The sequence below is a fragment of the Scyliorhinus canicula genome, chromosome 10, assembly GCF_902713615.1.
Source record: "Scyliorhinus canicula chromosome 10, sScyCan1.1, whole genome shotgun sequence".
In the NCBI taxonomy this organism is placed as follows: domain Eukaryota; kingdom Metazoa; phylum Chordata; class Chondrichthyes; order Carcharhiniformes; family Scyliorhinidae; genus Scyliorhinus; species Scyliorhinus canicula.
Window position 1 is genome coordinate 144,776,408 of NC_052155.1, and position 20,335 is coordinate 144,796,742.

The following is a 20,335-nucleotide window of genomic DNA, read 5'->3' on the forward strand; positions in this document are numbered from 1 at the left end:
CTCCACATTATAAAGCCAGGAGAGTTAAATCCATTGACAGCTTGGCAGTTTCAATGAGCTTTGACAGTTCCTTTGACAGATTGACAGTTCCTTTGATATCTCCTGAGACAGTTCATTTGACAGATTGACTGGTCCAGTCAAATTGACAGTTTCAATGAATTTAACCAAATTTTACGCACATTCATGACTGCTTTTAACAATCCCAAAGGGCACCTTTCCTCTTCCAAAGGGCATGTTGCTTCTTCCAAAGGTGTCCCTGGACCACTCCAAAAGGGTACTCTACCTCTTCAAGGAATCGCACTAACTTAACCTTCTCCTGATCAGTTAAAGTGCCGAAGTTGTGTTTTGGGCAGCCCACTAGCAATTTAACATGAATAGCTGCCTGCAGGACTAGGGATGTGAAAAATACATCCCCCCTCCACCGGCAAAAATGTGGGGTGCCAGTGGGCATAACTTCCAGGAATAGACCTTCGGCGGAATTCTGAATAAGCTGGGGAGCTTAATCATTGTGTCAAAAATTCAGGTTTCGGTTCACCTGACCCTCTTAATTTCCCAACACCAGATCCAGCAATGCCTCCTTCCTAGTTGGACAGAGAACATACGGTCAAGGAGATTGCGCCGAAAGCATTTCAGAACTTTCTTTACCACAATAGAAAGATCAATGGCTGGATTTTCCATTCCTGAGATGCTGGGGAGGATTCGTGGACTTCCACAACAGCAAACGTGGTGCCGCACCTTGACTGATTCAGCGACTGTTAACGGCCTAGCACCGGCACCATGTGGAACACGATCGATTCCAATGAGAAATGGTGCGGGATTTGTTGGGTCCATGATTGACCTTCAGGAGACTGACAAGCTGCAGCCACATATACACACTTCATTCCCCACACACCATCCCAGCCAACAAGATGGCACTGGTTGAGCTGGAGTGTGCCAATCCCACTGATGGATCGCCTGTGGCCAGAGGACACCTAGTGGATGCCCTGGGGGGGGGGGAAACCCAGTGGGCAGTCAGTGGCGTGCGCAGCTGCATGGCTGCCTTGCAGGCCGTGATAATGGTGCTCCATGCCCTTTTACTCTGACCCCACAACCCTGGCCACCCCTTGATATTCCCCCCCCCCCCCCGGCCCTAGCAGAAGCCCTCTGGCCAGTGGCATGACTGTCAGCACACTATGGTGATGTTGGACACTTTCTGTACCCCCTCTCTCTCCCTCAGCAGCCACAGCGCCGGTTTCCCGATTTTTATTTTTAAATTTAGAGTAGCCAATTATTTTTTCTTTTCCAATTAAGGGTAATTTAGCGTGGCCAATCCACCTAACCAGCACATCTTTGGGTTGTGGGGGTGAAACCCGCGCTGACATGGTGAGAATGTGCAAACTCCACACAGAGAGTGACCCAGGGCCGAGATTCGAATCCGGGTCCTCAGCGCCGCAGTCCCAGTGCTAACCACTGCACCACATGCCGGCCTCACCATCGGGATTTTGTTCCAGTGGAGGCGGAGAATCGCGGAGGCCCGGGAGAATTCCAGGCCGGGCCCGCTAATCATATGCCAATGACATGAACTATATATTAACTGTACGTGTGTTCTGGAACGCATTGATGCCACTAACAGGGCAACGGAGAATTGCGTTTTGACATGAAATTGACACCCGCTATGATTTTGGCGTCGGAACCGATTCTCCACCCAATTGCGTTTCCCGATTCCGGCGTCAGCCGACTCAAAATCCTGCCCCAGGTTCTCTCTCTCTCGATCTGCGTCACATCTTTCTGGGAAGTTGTTCAGAACAAAGAGACAGCTGCTTTTAAAAAAAGGGAGCAGGAACATCACAGGAGGTCATTGAACCTGGCCTTAACCCTATAATTGCATTCAAATTAATGCAGATGTGGACTTTGCATTTTCCCGCCATGTCTGAGCGGGAAATCCGTTGGGTCTGGCGGGACGGACCGGGAGACTAGCAACATGTTTGACGCCCTGCATGTGTTTTTTGCTTGATGCTCGATTCAACGATTCAGACATCTTCAAAAGTGAAACACGTTCAGCTGCAATGTGAGCTTCATTATTTACCAAGGTAGAAAGTATTTACATTACCAGGAACAACTGTGGCAAGATTAAGATGGAGGAGGGATCAGGAAACTACATCAGTGCAATTCATGAACGATCAGCAACAAAGTATTACAAATAAAAATATTAAAAACTGCATTAAAAAACTTAGCTTTGACTACACTTCATGTGATCTCATTGCCTCAGTAAGTTTACAATTATAGTCAAAGTGTAAACCTATCACATGCTTCAAAGTGAAGGCACGGCATTGTTACCACCAGGAAGAAGGTGCACTTACAGCACAGCAAGTTTTTCTATAGAGTATGCACTGTAACTGTGGATGGAGCCATTCTTCAGAGATATATAAAACATTGGTCTTTAAAATGAGTGCTGAATCACAGACATAGCCTGATTCAATTACTCCTGCCTCTTTAACTTGACTTCTGGTGGAGACTGCACTTAGTTTTAACTAACCCACTTAAGGTGAAGGTACTTCCGAAGATTTAGATCCAATGTAAATGATTAAAAAATGTTCTCCATTTCTGTAGTCACTACATTTTGCGGAAACATGTAAGGCTAATGAACAGAAGCAAGTTGTGTGCTGGGCTTCATGTGGAGCACGTCGTTATGAACTATTAAAGTTTGCATTTATTGTTGGTTTTGTTGGTGGTAATGAATGATTTCCACAATCGCTTGAGTTAGAGTTGGGGGCATTTAAAATGAAGAGATCGTGAGTTCACTGGAGTTCACAAACTAGAGGAGAAAATGCAGTCAATCCAAGAATCAATCAGGCTCCTGTTGATGGGTCACATGGACTCGAAACGTTAATTCTGTTTCTCTCTCCACAGATGCTGCCAGACCTGCTGGGTTTTTCCAGCATTTTCTGTTTTTATTCCGATCCCCTTTGAGGTCTTCAGTAGATTTCTTTTGTGTTGCATTAACGACTTTGATCACAAAATACAAACTACCTAGCTTCACGCATGAACCTGCAATGAACGAAGACGTCAGTATTTTAGATCTATTTTAGCATTTTAAATAAAACATGATATACACCTGTGAATTTCCACAGTCAGTCTAGAAAATAAAATCATTTATTTTAATTTCATCAAGTGGTACACAAATAGGGGCTAGAGTCTGTCGCTAACCATTGTGACAATATGCCTAGCATTAAATAAAAGAAAATGGAATCCTGAAAATGAATTTAGAGTACCCAATTTTTTTTCTAATTAAGGGGCAATTTAGCATGGCCAATCCACCTACTCTGTACATCTTTGGGTTGTGGGGGTGAGACTCACGCAGATACGGGGAGAATGTGCAAACTCCACAAGGACAGTGACCCGGGGCTGGAATCAAAAGAACACAAGAACTAGGAGCAGGAGTAGGCCATCTGGCACTTCGAGCCTGCTTCGCCATTCAATGAGGTGATGGCTGATCTTTTGTGGACTCAGCTCTACTTTCCCGCCCGAACACCACAACCATGATTATTCAACCATTTTCCTTTATTCTTCAAAAAACTATCTATCTTTATCTTGAAAACATTTAATTAAGGAGCCTCACCTGCTTCATTGGGCAGGGATTTCCATAGATTCACAACCCTTTGGGTGAAGATGTTCCTCCTAAACTCAGTCCGAAATCGACTTCCTCTTATTTTGAGACTATGCCCCCTAGTTCTGCTTTCACCCGCCCGTGGAAACAACCTCCCCGCATCTATCCTATCTATTCTATACGACCCCCCCCCCACCACCGCATCCTTCTAAATTCCAACAAGTACAGTCCCAGTCTACTCAACCTCTCCTCGTAATCCGACCCCCTCAACTCTGGGATTAACCTAGTGAATCTCCTCTGCACACCCTCCAGCGCCAGTACGTCCTTTCTCGGGGAAGGAGACCAAAACTGAACATAATACTCCAGGTGTGGCCTCACTCACACTTTATACAGTTGCAGCATAACCTCCCTCGTCTTAAACTCCACCCCTCTAGCAATAAGGGACAAAATTCCATTCGCCTTCTTTTTTTAAAAATAATTTTTATTCAAATTTTTCAACAACACGTTTTCTCCCAACAATAAAGTAAACAAGGTGTAGAAATAAAGAGATAAATAAACCCCCCCGAATACAGAGCAATGAATGAATAACTTAATAACAATACAAAAAAGAAGAAAATAGCAAACACACCGTCGCAGAAACAAACCCCCTTAACAGACCCCGAACCCCCCCCTCCCCGGGTTGCTGCTGAGATTGACCACCCTCTAACCCTCCGCCAGGAAATCGAGAAAGGGCTGCCACCACCGGAAGAACCCTTGTACCGACCCCCTCAGGGCAAACTTAACCTTCTCCAGCCTGATGAACCCGGCCATGTCGTTAATCCAGGCCTCCGGGCTCGGCGGCTTTGCGTCCTTCCACTGTAAGAGAATCCTACGCCGGGCTACTAGAGACGCAAAGGCCAGTGTACCGGCCTCTCTCGCCTCCTGCACTCACGGCTCCGATGCCACCCCAAAGATCGCGAGCCCCAGAACATGTGGGTGCGGTTCGCCGGGCCTCCCGAACACCTCCCACACCTGTCCTCTCCCCCAAAGAACTGGCTCATCCTGCCCCAGTCATGTGCGCCCTATGCAGCACCTTCAGCTGAATTAAGCTGAGCTGTGCACAAGAAGAGACGAGTTCACCCTCCCCAGGGCATCTTCCCACGTCCCATCGTCGATCTCTTCCCCAAGCTCATTCTCCAACTTCGCTTTCAGCTCATTCACCGAGGCCTCCTCCTCCTCCTGCATCACCTGATAAATTGCCGAGATCCTACCCTCACCGACCCACGTCCCCGAGAGCACCCTATCCTGCGTCCCCAATAGGCGGTAGCAGTGGGAATTCCGCCAGCTGCCGCTTAACAAATGCCCTAATCTGCATGTACCTGAAAGCATTCCCGGGGGGAGACCCCACTTCCCCTCCAACTCCTCTAAAGTCGCAAACTTCCCATCGAGGAAAAGGTCCCCCATCCGCCTGATGCCTGCCCTATGCCAACTCAAAAACCCACCATCTATTCTCCCTGGTGCAAACCGGTGATTGCCCCATATCGGGGCCCACACTGAGGCCTTCACTTCCCCCCGATGCCGCCTCCACTGACCCCAAATTTTGAGGGACGCCACCACTACCGGACTCGTAGAGTACCTTGCCGGGGGAGTGGGAGCGGCGCCGTCACCAATGCCTCCAATCTCGTACCCACACAGGATGTCACCTCCAGCCTCTTCCATGTGGCACCCTCCCCTCCATCACCCAGCTATGAATCAGTGCCACGTTCGCAGCCCAGTAGTACCCACACAAGTTGGACAACGCCAAGCCGCCTACCTCCCTTCCTCGCCCCAGGAATACCCTCCTCACTCTCGGGTTCTTCCGCGCCCACACGAACCCCAGAATACACTTATTAACCCTCTTAAAAAAAGCCTTCGGAATCAATATGGGGAGGCACTGGAAAAGGAACAAAAACCTCAGGAGCACCGTCATCTTAACTGACTGGACCCTACCCGCCAAAGGGAGTGGCAGCGCGTCCCACCTCCTCAACTCCTCCTCCATCTGTTCCACCAGCCTCGAAAAGTTTAGCCTGTGCAGGGCCCCCCAGCTCCTAGCTATCTGGACGCCAAGATATCTAAAGCTCCTCTCCGCCCTCTTCAATGGGAGCTCTCCTATCTCCCTCTCCTGGTCCCCCAGGTGCAGCACAAACAGCTCACTCTTCCCCACTTTGAGCTTATAGCCCGAAAAATCCCCAAACTCCCCAAGCATCCCACCTCTGGCATCCCACCGCCGGATCCGCGATGTACAACAGTAAATCATCTGCGTACAACGACAACCGGTGCTCCACCCCCCCCCCCCCCCCCCCCCCCACACACAATCCCTCTCCAGTTTTTCTAATCCCTCAGCGCCATGGCCAAGGGCTCAATTGCTAACACGTCCCCCGGGAAAGCCGAAAGTCCTCCGACCTCCTCCCATTCGTCACCACGCTCGCCACCGGGGAGCTGTACAGCAACCTCACCCAGCTAATGAATCCCTCACCAAACCTAAACCTCCTCAGCACTTCCCACAGGTAGCTCCACTCCACCCTATCAAAAGCTTTCTCCGCATCCATCGATGCTACTATTTCCGCCTCCCCATCCGCCGACGCCATCATCATAACATTAAGAAGCCGCCGTACGTTGACATTCAGCTGCCTCCCCTTCACAAACCCCGTTTGGTCCTCATGGATAACCATCGGGACCACATTTTCCACCCTCCTGGACAGTATCTTAGCCAACAACTTTGCGTCCACGTTCAGGAGCGAAATCGGCCTGTAGACCCACACTGGAGGGGGTCCTTATCCCTCTTCAGGATCAGTAAGATTATTGCTCTAGACATCGTCGGGGGCAGAGCCCCCCCCCTCGCCTCATTCAGGGTCCTCACAAGCAGCGGGCCCAGCAGATCTGAAAACTTCTTATAGAACTCCACCGGGAACCCGTCAGGTCCTGGTACTTTCCCTGTCTGCATGCTCCCCAGCGCCTCCATCAGTTCCTCCAACTCAATTGGGGCCCCCAGACCCTCCACCCGCTCATCCTCTACTCTTGGGAACTCCAGCTTATCCAAAAAGCGGTCCATCCCGCCCACCTCCCTAGGGGGCACCGCCCAGTACAGCATCTCGTAAAAGGATCTGAACACCCCATTAATGTCCCTGCCACCCCGCACCAAGTTCCCTCCTGCGTCTGTGACTCCCCTGATCTCTCTCGCTGCCTCCCGCTTCCGGAGCATGTGGGCCAGCATCCGACTTGCCTTCTCCCCATACTCATATACCGCCCCCTGCGCCCTCCTCCACTGCGACTCCGCCTTCCGGGTGGTCAGTATATCAAACCCCGCTTGGAGACTATGACGCTTCCTCAGGAGCCCCTCCTCCGGGACATCTGCATACCTCCTGTCCACCCTTACCATTTCTTCCACCAACCTCTCCCTCTCAACCCTCTCCCCCCCTCTTCCTGTGCACCCGAATAGATATCAGCTCCCCTCTAACCACAGCCTTCAGCGCTTCCCAAACCACCCCAACTTGCACCTCCCCGCTATCGTTGGCTTCCAAATACCCCTCTATGCCCCTACGGACCCGCCCACATACTTCCTCCTCTGCCAGAAGCCCCACATCTAACCTCCACAGCGGGCGCTGATCCTTCCCCGCCCCGAGCTCCAGGCCCACCGAATGCGGAGCATGGTCAGACATGACTATTGCCGAATACTCCGCCCCCACCACTCTCGGGATTAGCGCCCTGCTGAGAACAAAAAAGTCAATCCAGGACTAAGCCTTGTGGACATGAGGGAAAAAGGAGAACTTCCTGCCTCCCGGCCTCAAAAACCTCCAAGGGTCTACCCCTCCCATCTGATCCATGAACCCCCTCAGCACCGAGGCCGCCGCCGGTCTCTTGCCCGTCCTAGACTTTGAACGATCCAGAGCTGGATCCAGCACCGTATTAAAGTCCCCTCCCACGATCAAACCCCCCGTCTCCAGGTCCAGGATCCGGCTCAACATTCGCCGCATGAAGCCCACATCGTCCCAGTTGGGGTCGTACACATTGACCAGAACCACCCGCTCCCCCTGGAGTCTACCACTCACCATTACGTATCTACCTGCACTGTCCGCCACCACACTCGACGCAACAAATGACAAGCTCTTGCAAACTATGATCGCCACCCCTCGATTCCTCGCATCAAGTCCCGAGTGAAACACCTACTCCACCCAGCCTCTTCTCAGCCTCACCTGATCCGCCACCTTAAGGTGCGTCTCCTGGAGCATAGCCACGTCCACACCCAGCGCCTTCAGGTGTGCCAAGACCCGGGACCGCTTCACCGGTCCATTCAGCCCCCACGCTTTGCATGTGACCAGCCGAATCTGGGGGGTCTTCCCCCTCCCTCTGCGCCGGTCAGCCATAGCTCTCCCACGGCTCACCACGTGCCCAGGGACCCCCCCCCCCCCCGGCCCGTTCCCCACGGTGGCAAACCCCCCCTCAACCTCCCCCTTCACCAGCAGTTCCCCTACGGCCCCTGCAGCAGCAACCCGGTACTCCCCCCCCCACTTCCCCCCTCCCCAAACCGCCCCCCCCCCAAGCTAGGGCCCCCTAGCAGCGTAACCCCTTCCATTATACTTCCGTAAGTCAGCCGACTCCTGCTGACCCCGGCTGCTCCCGCCATCCCAACGACACCCCCCCCCCCCCCCCCCCCGATGCAACACAACCACCATTCCCCCCTTCCTGTGTTGGCCCCGCCCACTCCTCCTCCAGCGCGGGAAGAAAACCCGCGCTTCCATCCCAAACCTCGCACCCTCCCGACCCAACACGCGAGAAAGAGACGGGCACATGACCCAGCAGGACCACGAGCAGCTCCCCAACCCTCCACCAGTGAAAAAACGAAAAAGCACCCCAATAAATAAATAACGGCCCCAAAAAGCGAAAAAGCAGAACAGCAAAAAGGCAACATGAAACACAGCCAATAAAACGAAAGGATACCAAGGAGGACAGAGCCTCCGGACTATGTACATCATTCCCCAGCCCCCCGGTCCTCAGTTTGAGTCCAACATCTCTGCCTGGACCCAGAGGCGAGCCAGCTGTAGCAGGCCAAACTTCACCCCCTTCCTGTGAAGCACTCCCTTCGCCCGATTGAAACCAGCCCTTCTCTTCGCCACCTCCACGCTCCAGTCCTGATAGATCCTGATCTCTGCATTCTCCCACTTGCTGCACCTTTCCTTCTTCGCCCATCTCAGCACGCACTCACAGTCAACAAAGCGGTGAAACCGGACCAGCACCGCCCTAGGCGGCTCATTCGGCCTGGGCTTCCTCAACAGCACTCGATGGGCCCCCCCTCTAGCTCCAGGAATCCTTGGAACGACCCTTCATCCATTAACAAGTTCAGCATCAACCACGTAGGCCCCCAAATCCAAACCTTCCAGCCCCTCCGGGAGGCCCAGATTCCGCATGTTCTTCCGACGGGATCGGTTCTCCATCTCCTCCATCCTTGCCAGCCATTTCTTGTGAAGCGCCTCGTGCGACTCCACCTTCACTGCCAGGCCCAGGAGTTCGTCCTCGCTCTCTGAGGCCTTTTGCCGTAGCTCTCGGATCTCCGCACCCTGAGCCGTCTGAGTCGCCATGAGCTTGTCCAGCGAGGCCTTAAACGGTTCCAGGATCTCAGCCTTCAGCTCTCTGAAGCAGCGATGGAGCAGCTCCTGCTGCTCCTGCGCCCACTGCTGCCAAGCTGCCGGTTCCCCGCCCGCCGCCATCTTGTTTTTCCTGCCTCGCACCTTTCTCTGCTCCAAAGCTGATTTTTTTGACCGCTCCGCTCCTGGTCCAGTCCATCCACAGGCAGATAAGCACAGTGGATGTGTTCCCACCCGGGGAACAGTCCAACCAGCACCGCTGCGGGCCCTTAAAAGAGCCCAAAAGACCAAAAATAGCGGGAGCTACCGAACGTGCGGCTTAGCTCCGCCTCACCGCAACCGGAAGTCTCCATTCGCCTTCTTAATCACCTGTTGCACCTGTAAACCAACTTTTTGCGCCTCTTGCACTCGGATACAAGGACACCCAGGTCCCTGTGCATAGCAGCATGTTTTAATATTTTATCATTTAAATAAAAATCACTTTTGCTGTTATTCCTACCAAAATGGATAGCCTCACAATTGTAAACATTGGGCGAAATTCTCCCAAAACGGGAAAAATCGTCAAACCGCCGTAAAACCCGGGCGGGTTTTACGGCATCGCGCCCCTTCCCGACGGGGGACCGATTCTGGTCCCCCGTCGGGGCTAGCAGCCCGACGTCGGAGGCTCCGACAAGTCGGGCTTAACGAAAATCGTTAAACCCGCTTGTCGGATTTAGCGCCGGCTGACGCGTCATATGACGTCAGCCGCGCATGCGCAGGTGGGAAGACGCCACCCGCGCATGCGCGGGTGACGTCACCGCGTTTTTGCGCGAAACCCGCGCATGCGCGGTCCGGGTTGCCCCTCAGCCGCCCCGCGTATTGATACTGCGGGGCGGCGGAAGGACAAATAGTGCGCGGGCATCGGGCCCGCTGCCCGCGATCGGTGGGCACCGATCGCGGGCCCATGGCACCCTTGGCACGGCCGTGGTACTGCCGTGCCAATCGGTGCCATGGTTATTTTTTTCCAGGTAGTCACGACGTTTTTACGAACGGCAGGACCAGGTGTGTTTGCCGTTCGTAAAAAGGTCGTAAAGGGCTGGGACTTCGGCCCTTCTAACAGCTGTGAATCGCTGCCGGCCGTAAAAAAACGGCGGCAGCGATTCGTGTCGGGATTTCGGCGGGGGGGTGGGAGAATAGCGGGAGGGCGTCAAAAAAGTCGGGAAGGCCCTCCCGCTATTCTCCCACCCGTCGTGGGGGGCGGAGAATTTCGCCCATTGTATTCCATCATTCACCCCAGCTTATTCACTTAACCTATCCAAATCCTTCTGCAGTCTTCCAGTATCCTCTGCACTTATTGCTTTACCACTCATCTTAGTGTTGTCTGGAAACTTGGAAACAATTCACTTGGTCCCCAACTCCAAATCATCTATGTAGATTGTGAACAGTTGTGGGCCCAACACTGATCCTTGAGGGATACCACTAGCTACTGATTGCCAACCAGAGAAACACCCATTAATCCCCACTCTTTGCTTTCTATTAATTAACCAATCCTCTATCCATTCTACTATTTTAACCTTAACACCATGCATCATTATGTTATGCAGCAACCTTTTGTGTGGCACCTTGTCAAAAACTTTCTGGAAATCTAGATATGCCACATCCATTGGCTCCCCGTTATCTACCACATTGGTAATATCCTAAAATAATTTCACGAAATTAGTTAGGCTCGACCTGCCCTTTATGAACCCACGCTGCGTCTGTCCAATGGGGCAATTTCTATCCAGATGCCTCGCTACTTCTTCCTCGATGTTAATCCCTTTTAAGAATCTGCTACGACTTAATACTTGCTTGTATCCACAGTACTAAGTCCAACCTACCATGTGAAGGTTCTTCAATGGTTAATACTTTCCGTTGGTTCAGGACTTGGTGATCGGAGCTGTTGAAATGATTGTTTAATCTGAAACAGAGATTTTGCTGTCAATGACTAGTCAGAAATGTGTTACATTTTATTATATTGCCAAGACTTCCTCCAATTAACTATTGGCAAGTCTCATGTTATTGTCTTCTGTCCCCGCCCTAAACTCTATTCATTAAATACTGACTCCATCGCTCTTGCCTTGGGTCACGTTTTTTGCCATTTAACCTGATATCTTCTTGGCTGGCTCTAAGTCATATTTTCTTCTGTGTTAGCACCTTGGGACATTTTATTTTGTTAAAGAAGCTGCATAAATATAAGTTACTGTTGCCTGGCTTCATTGTATATTGTGTTTCTCAGTCATGTGCTGTCCGGCATTATATTCTGTTGTGTTGCCCTGTATCATGTCTCTCTTTGTTACTGGAGATTTAGTTGCATTGTATCATTGGGCTGCATGTTGTGTATTAATGTATCCATATTCGATAGTCCTGTGCTGTTGTATATTTTGTTATCCTAATTATATTGTATTACATTATTGTAAATAATGGCTGGGATTCTCCGAGTTCACCCCACCAAGGCTGCCAGTGAGAACGGCGAATTTGGCGTTCCCTCATTCACTGCAACGGGACTGGAGAATCCCACCGGAATAAACGGATGAAGAATTCCCGCCAATGTTTTACGATATTTTTCTGTATATTACTTTTGCATTGTCCCCTCATCATGTTGTCCTGTATTATTGCATATTGGGATGTGATTGACAAAATAGGATTGGAAACAGCTACTATAATAAGAATCTTTATTGTCACAAGTAGGCTTACATTAACACTGCAATGAAGTTACTCTGAAAATCCCCTAATTGCCACACTCTGGCGCCTGTTCGGGTACACAGAGGGAGAATTCAGAATGTCCAATTAACCTAACAAGCATGTCTTTCAGGACTTGAAGGTAAATTAGTGTTGGTGTAATTGGGAGGCATTCAATGAGGATGGAGGGTTCAGAAAAATTGAGAGAGATATACTTGCATTTATACAGCACCTTTCATGACCACTAGACTGAAAGCACTTGATAGCCAAAGTTTACGCTTTTGAAGTGTAGCGAAAGTCTCCATTTGGGAGACAATGGGCGGGATTCTCCGTTGCCCAATGCCAAAATCGTGTTCGCTAATCGGGCAGAGAATGGGCTCTGACGGCCAAATGGAGGGTGGCGCCGGTTTGACGTCGGTTGGCCATGCTCTGCCTCCTTGGAAATGGCGGCCTTGTGGCGCCGTTGCAACAGCATTGGCACATCATCTGCCGGCCCTCCACCCTCGACGGGCCGAATTTCCAACATGTGGTCTGAGCTGTGCAGGAACCGGCGTGGCGGCTGCGGACTCTGTTCAGCGTCGGCAGACTGAGCTGGGATTTGTGCCGCTGGGCAGGGGGTGGGGGGGGGGGCTTTTGCGAGGGCTGGGGGGACTGGTGGGGGGTGGCCAAAGGGTGGGCTGTGAGGTCGTGGATAGCAGTACTGGTCTACGCATGGCCAGCGCCATGTTGTATGGCGCGACCGCTGCTGATCCTCATCCGTGCGCATGCGTGGCCTGGGATTCTCCGGCCGTTTTCGGCGCGTAGGTCGGGAATTTCACCCTTCATCGGTCCTGGAATCGGTACGGGGTCAGCGCCGATTTCTTGGCCGTAAAAGTCCACAAATGCTCCGCTGGCTCCGTCAGCCGCAGAAATGGAGAATTCAGCCCAATGTCTCCCACAGAAGCTGAATTGCACCACCAAAATGAGGAAGCGATTCCCAATCCTTCGCCATGCAAATTAATGCATGGCGAGGATTGCAAGGGATTCTCGAGGGAATCCTGCTATTGGGCCACCGATTCAAAATGGTGGCCTGATAGTGAGGTTCTGCAGCTGGCTGCCTGCCACCCGCATAACAATTCAACCCCCCCCTCCCTATTGTGCAATTCAACCCCCCCCCCCCCCCCCGTGGATTTTCCTAGTTCCTCTCCCCACCCCCCCCAGTTCAGGGCTGACCCACTTGCCCCCCCCCCACCCCCCCAGACACCACCATTTGTGGAGACCAGTGCTCAATGGCGTCGCCTTGGGTCTTCTTGGCAAAGCCAGGGAACCGGATCCATTTCCGCACATCTCTGTACATCACCGTACATCACTGTTCACCACACCACTGATGCGCTAACAATTGCACACAAAGACACGAATCGGTACAAGAGAGGCTTTATTACCGTGAGATGTTATTCCTTCGACTGCAGCTGTAGAATGGCAGCTCAGGAGCACTTATGAATATTTCTACTGCTTCCTGTGGGCGGAGCTAGCCGGCAGGGGCTTACCGGCAAACCTGTAATAGCAGGTACTGCTGTACATCCCCTAATACAAGCACACACATATATATACAGTGGGGGATCACCACATTCACCCCCTGTTAAGAATGAATCCTGCGGGGGTGACGTGAAACTATTATACATAATCCGTGATTTATTTACAGGGGGGGAGAGGAAATAAAATCAAGTGTCCATCTTGCAACCCGGTGCCCGTCATAGGTTGAGTCTGACTGGCGGTCTGACGGTCCATTGAGAGCGACGCAGCAGTGGTGGCGACGTCTGCACAGGCGGTGTCGGCGTTGACGGCATCGGTGGTGGCGTTGTTGGTGCTGGCCAGTGGCTGGACGACTCCGGGAGCGTACCAAAATATTCCATGTCCTCTCGTGTGGGCAGGGGAACGAGGGATGGACCTGGTGGGGCTGATGTTGGGGGTGCCGGGGAAAGGGAGGGTGGCGCGTGGGTGCGGAGGTGTGTGGGCGTGGGATCGGCACCCAAGGGAGCCAGGTCCCTTAGCAAGACTGTATCCTGGCGGCCGTCGGGGAACTCCACGTAGGCATACTGGGGGTTCGCGTGGAGCAAGCGTACCATGTCCACCAAGGGGTCCGCCTTGTGGTGTCTGACATGCGTACGCAGTAGAACTGGTCTTGGAGCTGCGAGACAAGTCGGGAGCGACACCCCGGATGTAGACTTCCTAGGGAAGGTAAAAACACGTTCATGGGGTGTGTTAGTCGCGGTGCACAGCAGTGACCGAATGGAGTGGAGTGCATCAGGGAGGACCTGCTGCTAGTGAGCGGCTAGGAGGTTCCTGGACCATAGGGCCAGCTGGACGGCCCTCCATACCGTCCCGTTCTCCCTCTCTACCTGCCCGTTTCCACAGGGATTGTAGCTGGTCGTCCTGCTGGTGGCAATACCCCTGCTGAGCAGGAACTGACGCAGCTCATCACTCATGAATGAGGATTCCCTGTCACTGTGGATGTAGTCGGGGAAACCGAACAGAGCGAATATGGAATCGAGGGCCTTGATGACGGTGGCAGACGTCATATCCGGGCATGGGATGGTGAAGGGGAACCTAGAGAATTCATCGACCACACTAAGGATGTAGATGTTGCGGACGGTGGAGGGGAGGGGCCCTTTGAAATCCACGCTGAGGCGTTCAAAGGGGCGGGACGCTTTCACCAGGCACGCGCGATCTGGCTTGCGCGCCTTGCACTCCGCACAGACCTGGCAGTCTCTGGTGACTGTCCGTACTTCCGCGACGGAGTAGGGCAGGTTGCGGGCTTTGACGAGGTGGTACAACCGAGTGACCCCCGGATGGCAAAGGCTCTCGTACAAGGCACAGAGCTGGTTCACTTGTGCGCTGGCACATGTACCTCGGGAGAGGGCGTCTGGGGGCTCGTTGAGCTTGCCGGGGCGATACAAGATCTCATAATTATTGGTGGAGAGCTCGATTCTCCACCGCAAGATTTTGTCGTTTTTGATCTTGCCCCGCTGCGTGTTGTTGAACATGAAGGCTACTGACCATTGGTCAGTGAGGAGGGTGACCCTCCTGCTGGCCAGGTAATGCCTCCTGTGCTGCACTGCCTCAACGATTGCCTGGGCCTCCTTTTCAACAGAGGAATGTTGAATTTCGGAGGCATGGAGGGTGCGGGAAAAGAATGCCACGGGTCTGCCTGCCTGGTTTAGAGTGGCGGCAAGGGCGACATCTGAAGCGTCGCTCTCTACTTGGAAGGGCAGTGTCTCGTCTACTGCTTGCATCCCGGCCTTGGCTATGTCTGAGTGAATACGGGCGAAGGCCTGTTGTGCCTCAGCCGTAAGGGGAAATTGCGTGGACTGGATCAGTGGGCGGGCCTTGTCCGCGTATTGTGGGACCCACTGGGCGTAGTAAGAAAAGAACCCCAGGCATCGTTTGAGAGCCTTGGGGCAGTGGGGGAGGGGAAGCTCCATGAGAGGTCGCATGCGGTCAGGATCGGGCCCCAGTAGTCCGTTTTGGACTACGTGGCCGAGGATGTCTAAGTGGTCTGTGTTGAATACGCACTTCTCCTTGTTATAAGTGAGGTTGAGAAGAGATGCGGTGTGGAGAAATTTGGCAAGGTTGGCGTCATGGTCCTGCTGGTCGTGGCCGCAGAAAGTGACATTGTCTAAGTGCAATCTGGTTGACCATATCAGATATGCGAGGGAGGTGGTACGCATCAAGCTGCGTGTATCGATTGATGGTCTGGCTATAGTACACGACCATCCTGTGTTTCTCCCCAGTTTTAACCACCACCACTTGGGCTCTCTAGGGACTGTTGCTGGCCTCGATAATACCCTCCCGAAGCAGCCGCTGGACTTCGGACCTGATGAAGGTCTTGTCCTGGGTGCTGTACCGTCGGCTCCTGGTGGCGACGGGCTTGTAATCTGCAGTCAGATTGGCAAAGAGGGAGGGAGGGTCAACCTTGAGGGTCGTGAGGCCGCAAACGGTGAGTGGGGGTAGGGGTCCGCCAAATTTGAGGGTGAGGCTCTGCAGGTTACATTGGAAGTCCAGGCCCAGTAAAAGTGTCACCCAGAGGTTGGGGAGAATGTACAGGCAGAAACGGCTGAATTCAACGTCTTGTATGGTGATTTTGACCAGACAGAAACCCTGGATCGGAACAGAGTGGAATCCGGAGGCCAGGGAGATCCGCTGGTTGGCGGGATGGACCACGAGGGAGCAGCGCCTTACCGTGGTGGATGAAGCTATCGGTGCTCCCGAAGTCAAGTAGGCAGGAGGTCACGTGGCCGTTGATGAGCTCCGTCGTTGAAGCGGTAGCCAGGTTGTGGGGACGGGATTGGTCGAGCGTCATGGAGGTGAGTAGCGGGCGATCATCCGAAGAGTCCGATGAGTAGCGGCAGCGACCTGGGTCCCATGGTCCAGTCCCGAGGGGAGGACAAAATGGCGGCGTCCGAAGTACCTGCGCACGTTGCGGGGTGGAGCAAGTTGGCGGCACCCACTGATCGCATGTGGAATCGGGGGAGGAAGATGGCGGTGCCAACTGGTGCATACATTGCGGGGGCTGCGAAAGATGGCGACGCCCACTGATCGCACGTGGACCTGGGGGGAGAAGATGGCGGTGTCAACTGGTCACACGTGGCCCCGGGAGCAGCGGATGCCGGGGCACATTGCGCGATCGGCTGAGGAAGGGGGAGAGGTCGGGCGTGATAGCGGCAATTGGGCGGGCCTGACACACCGCTGCAACGTGGCCTTTCTTGCCACAGGATTTACAGTTCGCGGCGCGGGCCGGGCAGCGCTGGCGGGGGTGCTTCTGCTGGCCGCAGAAGTAGCAGCAGGGACCCCCAGGGTGCGCGGTGTGGCGAGCAGCGCAGGCATACTGCGCAGGAGCGGCCCCAGTCGGGGGGGTCGGTTGCGTGCTCCACGAGGGGTAGGATGGGTGGGCTGCACGGTGGGCGGGGTAGGATTGTACGTTACGGGAAGCGACCGTCATAGAGAGCGCTAAAGTCTTTGTCGCTGCAAGATCGAGCGCGGCTCCTTCCAGCAGTCATTGCCGGATGGGTCCGATGCAATACCCGTCACAAAGGCATCTCGCATGAGGTGATTGGAATGTTCCGTGGCCGTGACGGCCTGGCACTCGCAGTCCCGTACTAGAGGGATAAGGGCCCGCCAGAAGTCCTCAATCGACTCACCCGGTTGCTGGACGCGAGTGGCGAGTACATGCCTCGCAAACAGAGCATTCGTCGACTGGACATAATTTTCTTTGAGAAGTTCCATGGCGCGTGTGTAATTCGGCGCGTCCTGTATCAGCGGGAACACGCTGGAGCTCAACGTTGAGTAGAGCAGTTCAATTTCCTGAGCTTCCGATGGTGTAGGGTCTGCTGAGGTGATGTAGGCCTCGAAGACAGCCAGCCAGTGGTTAAAGTCTTTTCTGGCATTCGGCGATTGCGGATCCAACTGCAGGCGGTCAAGTATAATTTTGATGTCCATGATGCGGAAAATCTCACGGTAATAAATTGATGCGCTAACAATTGCACACAAAGACACGAATCGGTACAAGAGAGGCTTTATTACCGTGAGATGTTATTCCTTCGACTGCAGCTGTAGAATAGCAGCTCTTGAGCACCCATGAATATTTATACTGCTAGCTGTGGGCGGAGCTAGCCGGCAGGGGCTTACCGGCAAACCTGTAATAGCAGGTACTGCTGTACATCCCTAATACAGGCACACATATATATATACAGTGGTGGATCACCACAACCACATCACCGTACATCTCTGTACATCACCGTACATCTCTGCACAGCTTCGTACATCTCTGAACAGCTACGGACATCACTGCACATCATTGTTCATCGCTCCACATCACCGTACATCTTTGTACATCACCGTACATCACTGTACATCTCTGCACATCACTGTACATCTCTGTACATCATTGTTCATCACTCCACATCATCGTACATCTCTGTACAGTGCCGTACATCTTTGTACAGCTCCATACATCTCTGTACATCACCGTGCATCTCTGTACAGCTCCGTACATCACCGTACATCACTGTACATCTCTGCACATCACTGTACATCTCTGTACATCATTGTTCATCACTCCACATCACCGTACATCTCTGTACAGTGCCGTACATCTTTGTACAGCTCCATACATCTCTGTACATCACCGTGCATCTCTGTACAGCTCCGTACATCACCGTACATCTTGGTACATCACTGTTGTACATCATTGTGCATCTCTGTACAGCTCTTAAATCATCGTGCATCTCTGTACAGCTCTGTATATTATCGTAGATCTCTGTACATCACCGTACATCACAGTACAACTGTGTTCATCCGTGTACAACTCTGTTGTTCACTGTACAATTTGTACATCACTATACATCACTGTACATCTCTATGCATCTCTGCGCATCTCTGTACATCACAGTATATCACAGTACATCACAGGACATCTCTGTACATCACAGTACATCACAGTACATCTCTGTACATCTCTGCACATCTCTGCACATCTCTGTACATCACAGTACATCTCTGTACATCACTGTACATCACTATACATCACTGTACATCACTGTACATCACAGTACATCACTGTTCATCACCATACATCACCATACATCTCTGTACATCACTGTACATCACTGTACATCACCATACATCTCTGTACATCACGATACATCTCTGTACATCACTGTACATCACTGTGCATCACCTTACATCTCTGTACATCTCTGTACGTCTCTGTACATCACCATACATCTCTGTACATCACTGTACATCACTGTGCATCACGTTACGTCTCTGTACATCTATGTACATCACTGTACATCTCTGTACATCACCATACATCTCTGTACATCACTGTACATCACTGTGCATCACCTTACATCTCTATACATCTCTGTACATCACTGTACATCTCTGTACATCACAGTATATCACTGTACATCACCTTACATCTCTGTACATCACCTTACATCTCTGTACATCACTGTACATCACTGTACATCGCCATACATCTCTGTACATCACCGTACATCACTGTACATCACCGTACATCACCTTACATCTCTGGCATCACTGTGCATCACCTTACATCTCTGTACATCACTGTACATCACTGTACATCGCCTTACATCTCTGGCATCTCTGTACATCTCTGTACATCACTGTACATCACTGTGCATCACCGTACATCTCTGTACATCACTGTACATCACTGTGCATCACTGTGCATCACCTTACATCTCTGTACATCTCTGTACATCACTGTGCATCACTGTGCATCACCTTACATCTCTGTACATCACTGTACATCACTGTACATCACTGTGCATCACTGTGCATCACCTTACATCTCTGTACATCACCATACATCTCTGGCATCACTGTACATCACTGTGCATCACCTTACATCTCTGTGCATCTCTGTACATCACTGTACATCACTGTGCATCACCTTACATCTCTGTACATCACTGTACATCACTGTGCATCACTGTACATCACTGTACATCACTGTGCATCACCTTACATCTCTGTACATCACTGTACATCACCTTACATCTCTGTACATCACAGTACATCTCTGTACATCACAGTACATCTCTGTACATCTCTGTACATCACTGTACATCTCTGTACATCACTGTGCATCACCTTACATCTCTGTACATCACTGTACATCACTGTGCATCACTGTACATCACTGTGCATCACCTTACATCTCTGTACATCACTGTACATCTCTGTACATCACTGTACATCACTGTACATCACTGTGCATCACCTTACATTTCTGTACATCACTGTACATCACAGTACATCCCAGTACATCGCCATACATCTCTGTACATCACCATACATCTCTGTACACCACTGTACATCTCTGTACATCACTGTGCATCACCTTACATATCTGTACATCTCTGTACATCACTGTACATCACTGTGCATCACCTTACATCTCTGTACATCACTGTGCATCACCTTACATCTCTGTACATCACTGTGCATCACCTTACATCTCTGTACATCTCTGTACATCACAGTACATCACAGTACATCACTGTACATCGCCATACATCTCTGTACATCACCATACATCTCTGTACATCACTGTACATCACTGTATATCTCTGTACATCACTGTACATCACTGTACATCACCGTACATCTCTGTACATCTCTGTACATCACAGTACATCACAGTACATCACTGTACATTGCCATACATCTCTGTACATCACCATACATCTCTGTACATCACTGTACATCTCCTACATCACTACATCTCTGTACATCACTGTACATCACTGTATATCACAGTACATCACTGTACATCACCTTACATCTCTGTACATCTCTGTACATCACTGTGCATCACCGTACATCTCTGTACATCTCTGTACATCACTGTACATCACCTTACATCTCTGTACATCACTGT

General features: G+C 51.7%; 1 protein-coding gene across 1 annotated transcript in view; it reads right to left on the reverse strand.

Annotated features, from left to right (window-relative positions):
• Positions 1-1,444: 1,444 nt before the first annotated feature.
• Positions 1,445-20,335, reverse strand: part of itprid1 (ITPR interacting domain containing 1) — a 269,051-nt gene continuing 250,160 nt past the window's right edge. Inside the window, exons 16-17 of the mRNA XM_038809821.1 lie at positions 11,043-11,122; positions 1,445-3,027 (exon numbers count right to left, since the gene is read on the reverse strand). Coding sequence (XP_038665749.1) covers positions 11,057-11,122 — 66 coding nt within the window. The 3' untranslated portion in view covers positions 1,445-3,027; positions 11,043-11,056. The remainder of the gene's footprint in view (positions 3,028-11,042; positions 11,123-20,335) is intronic.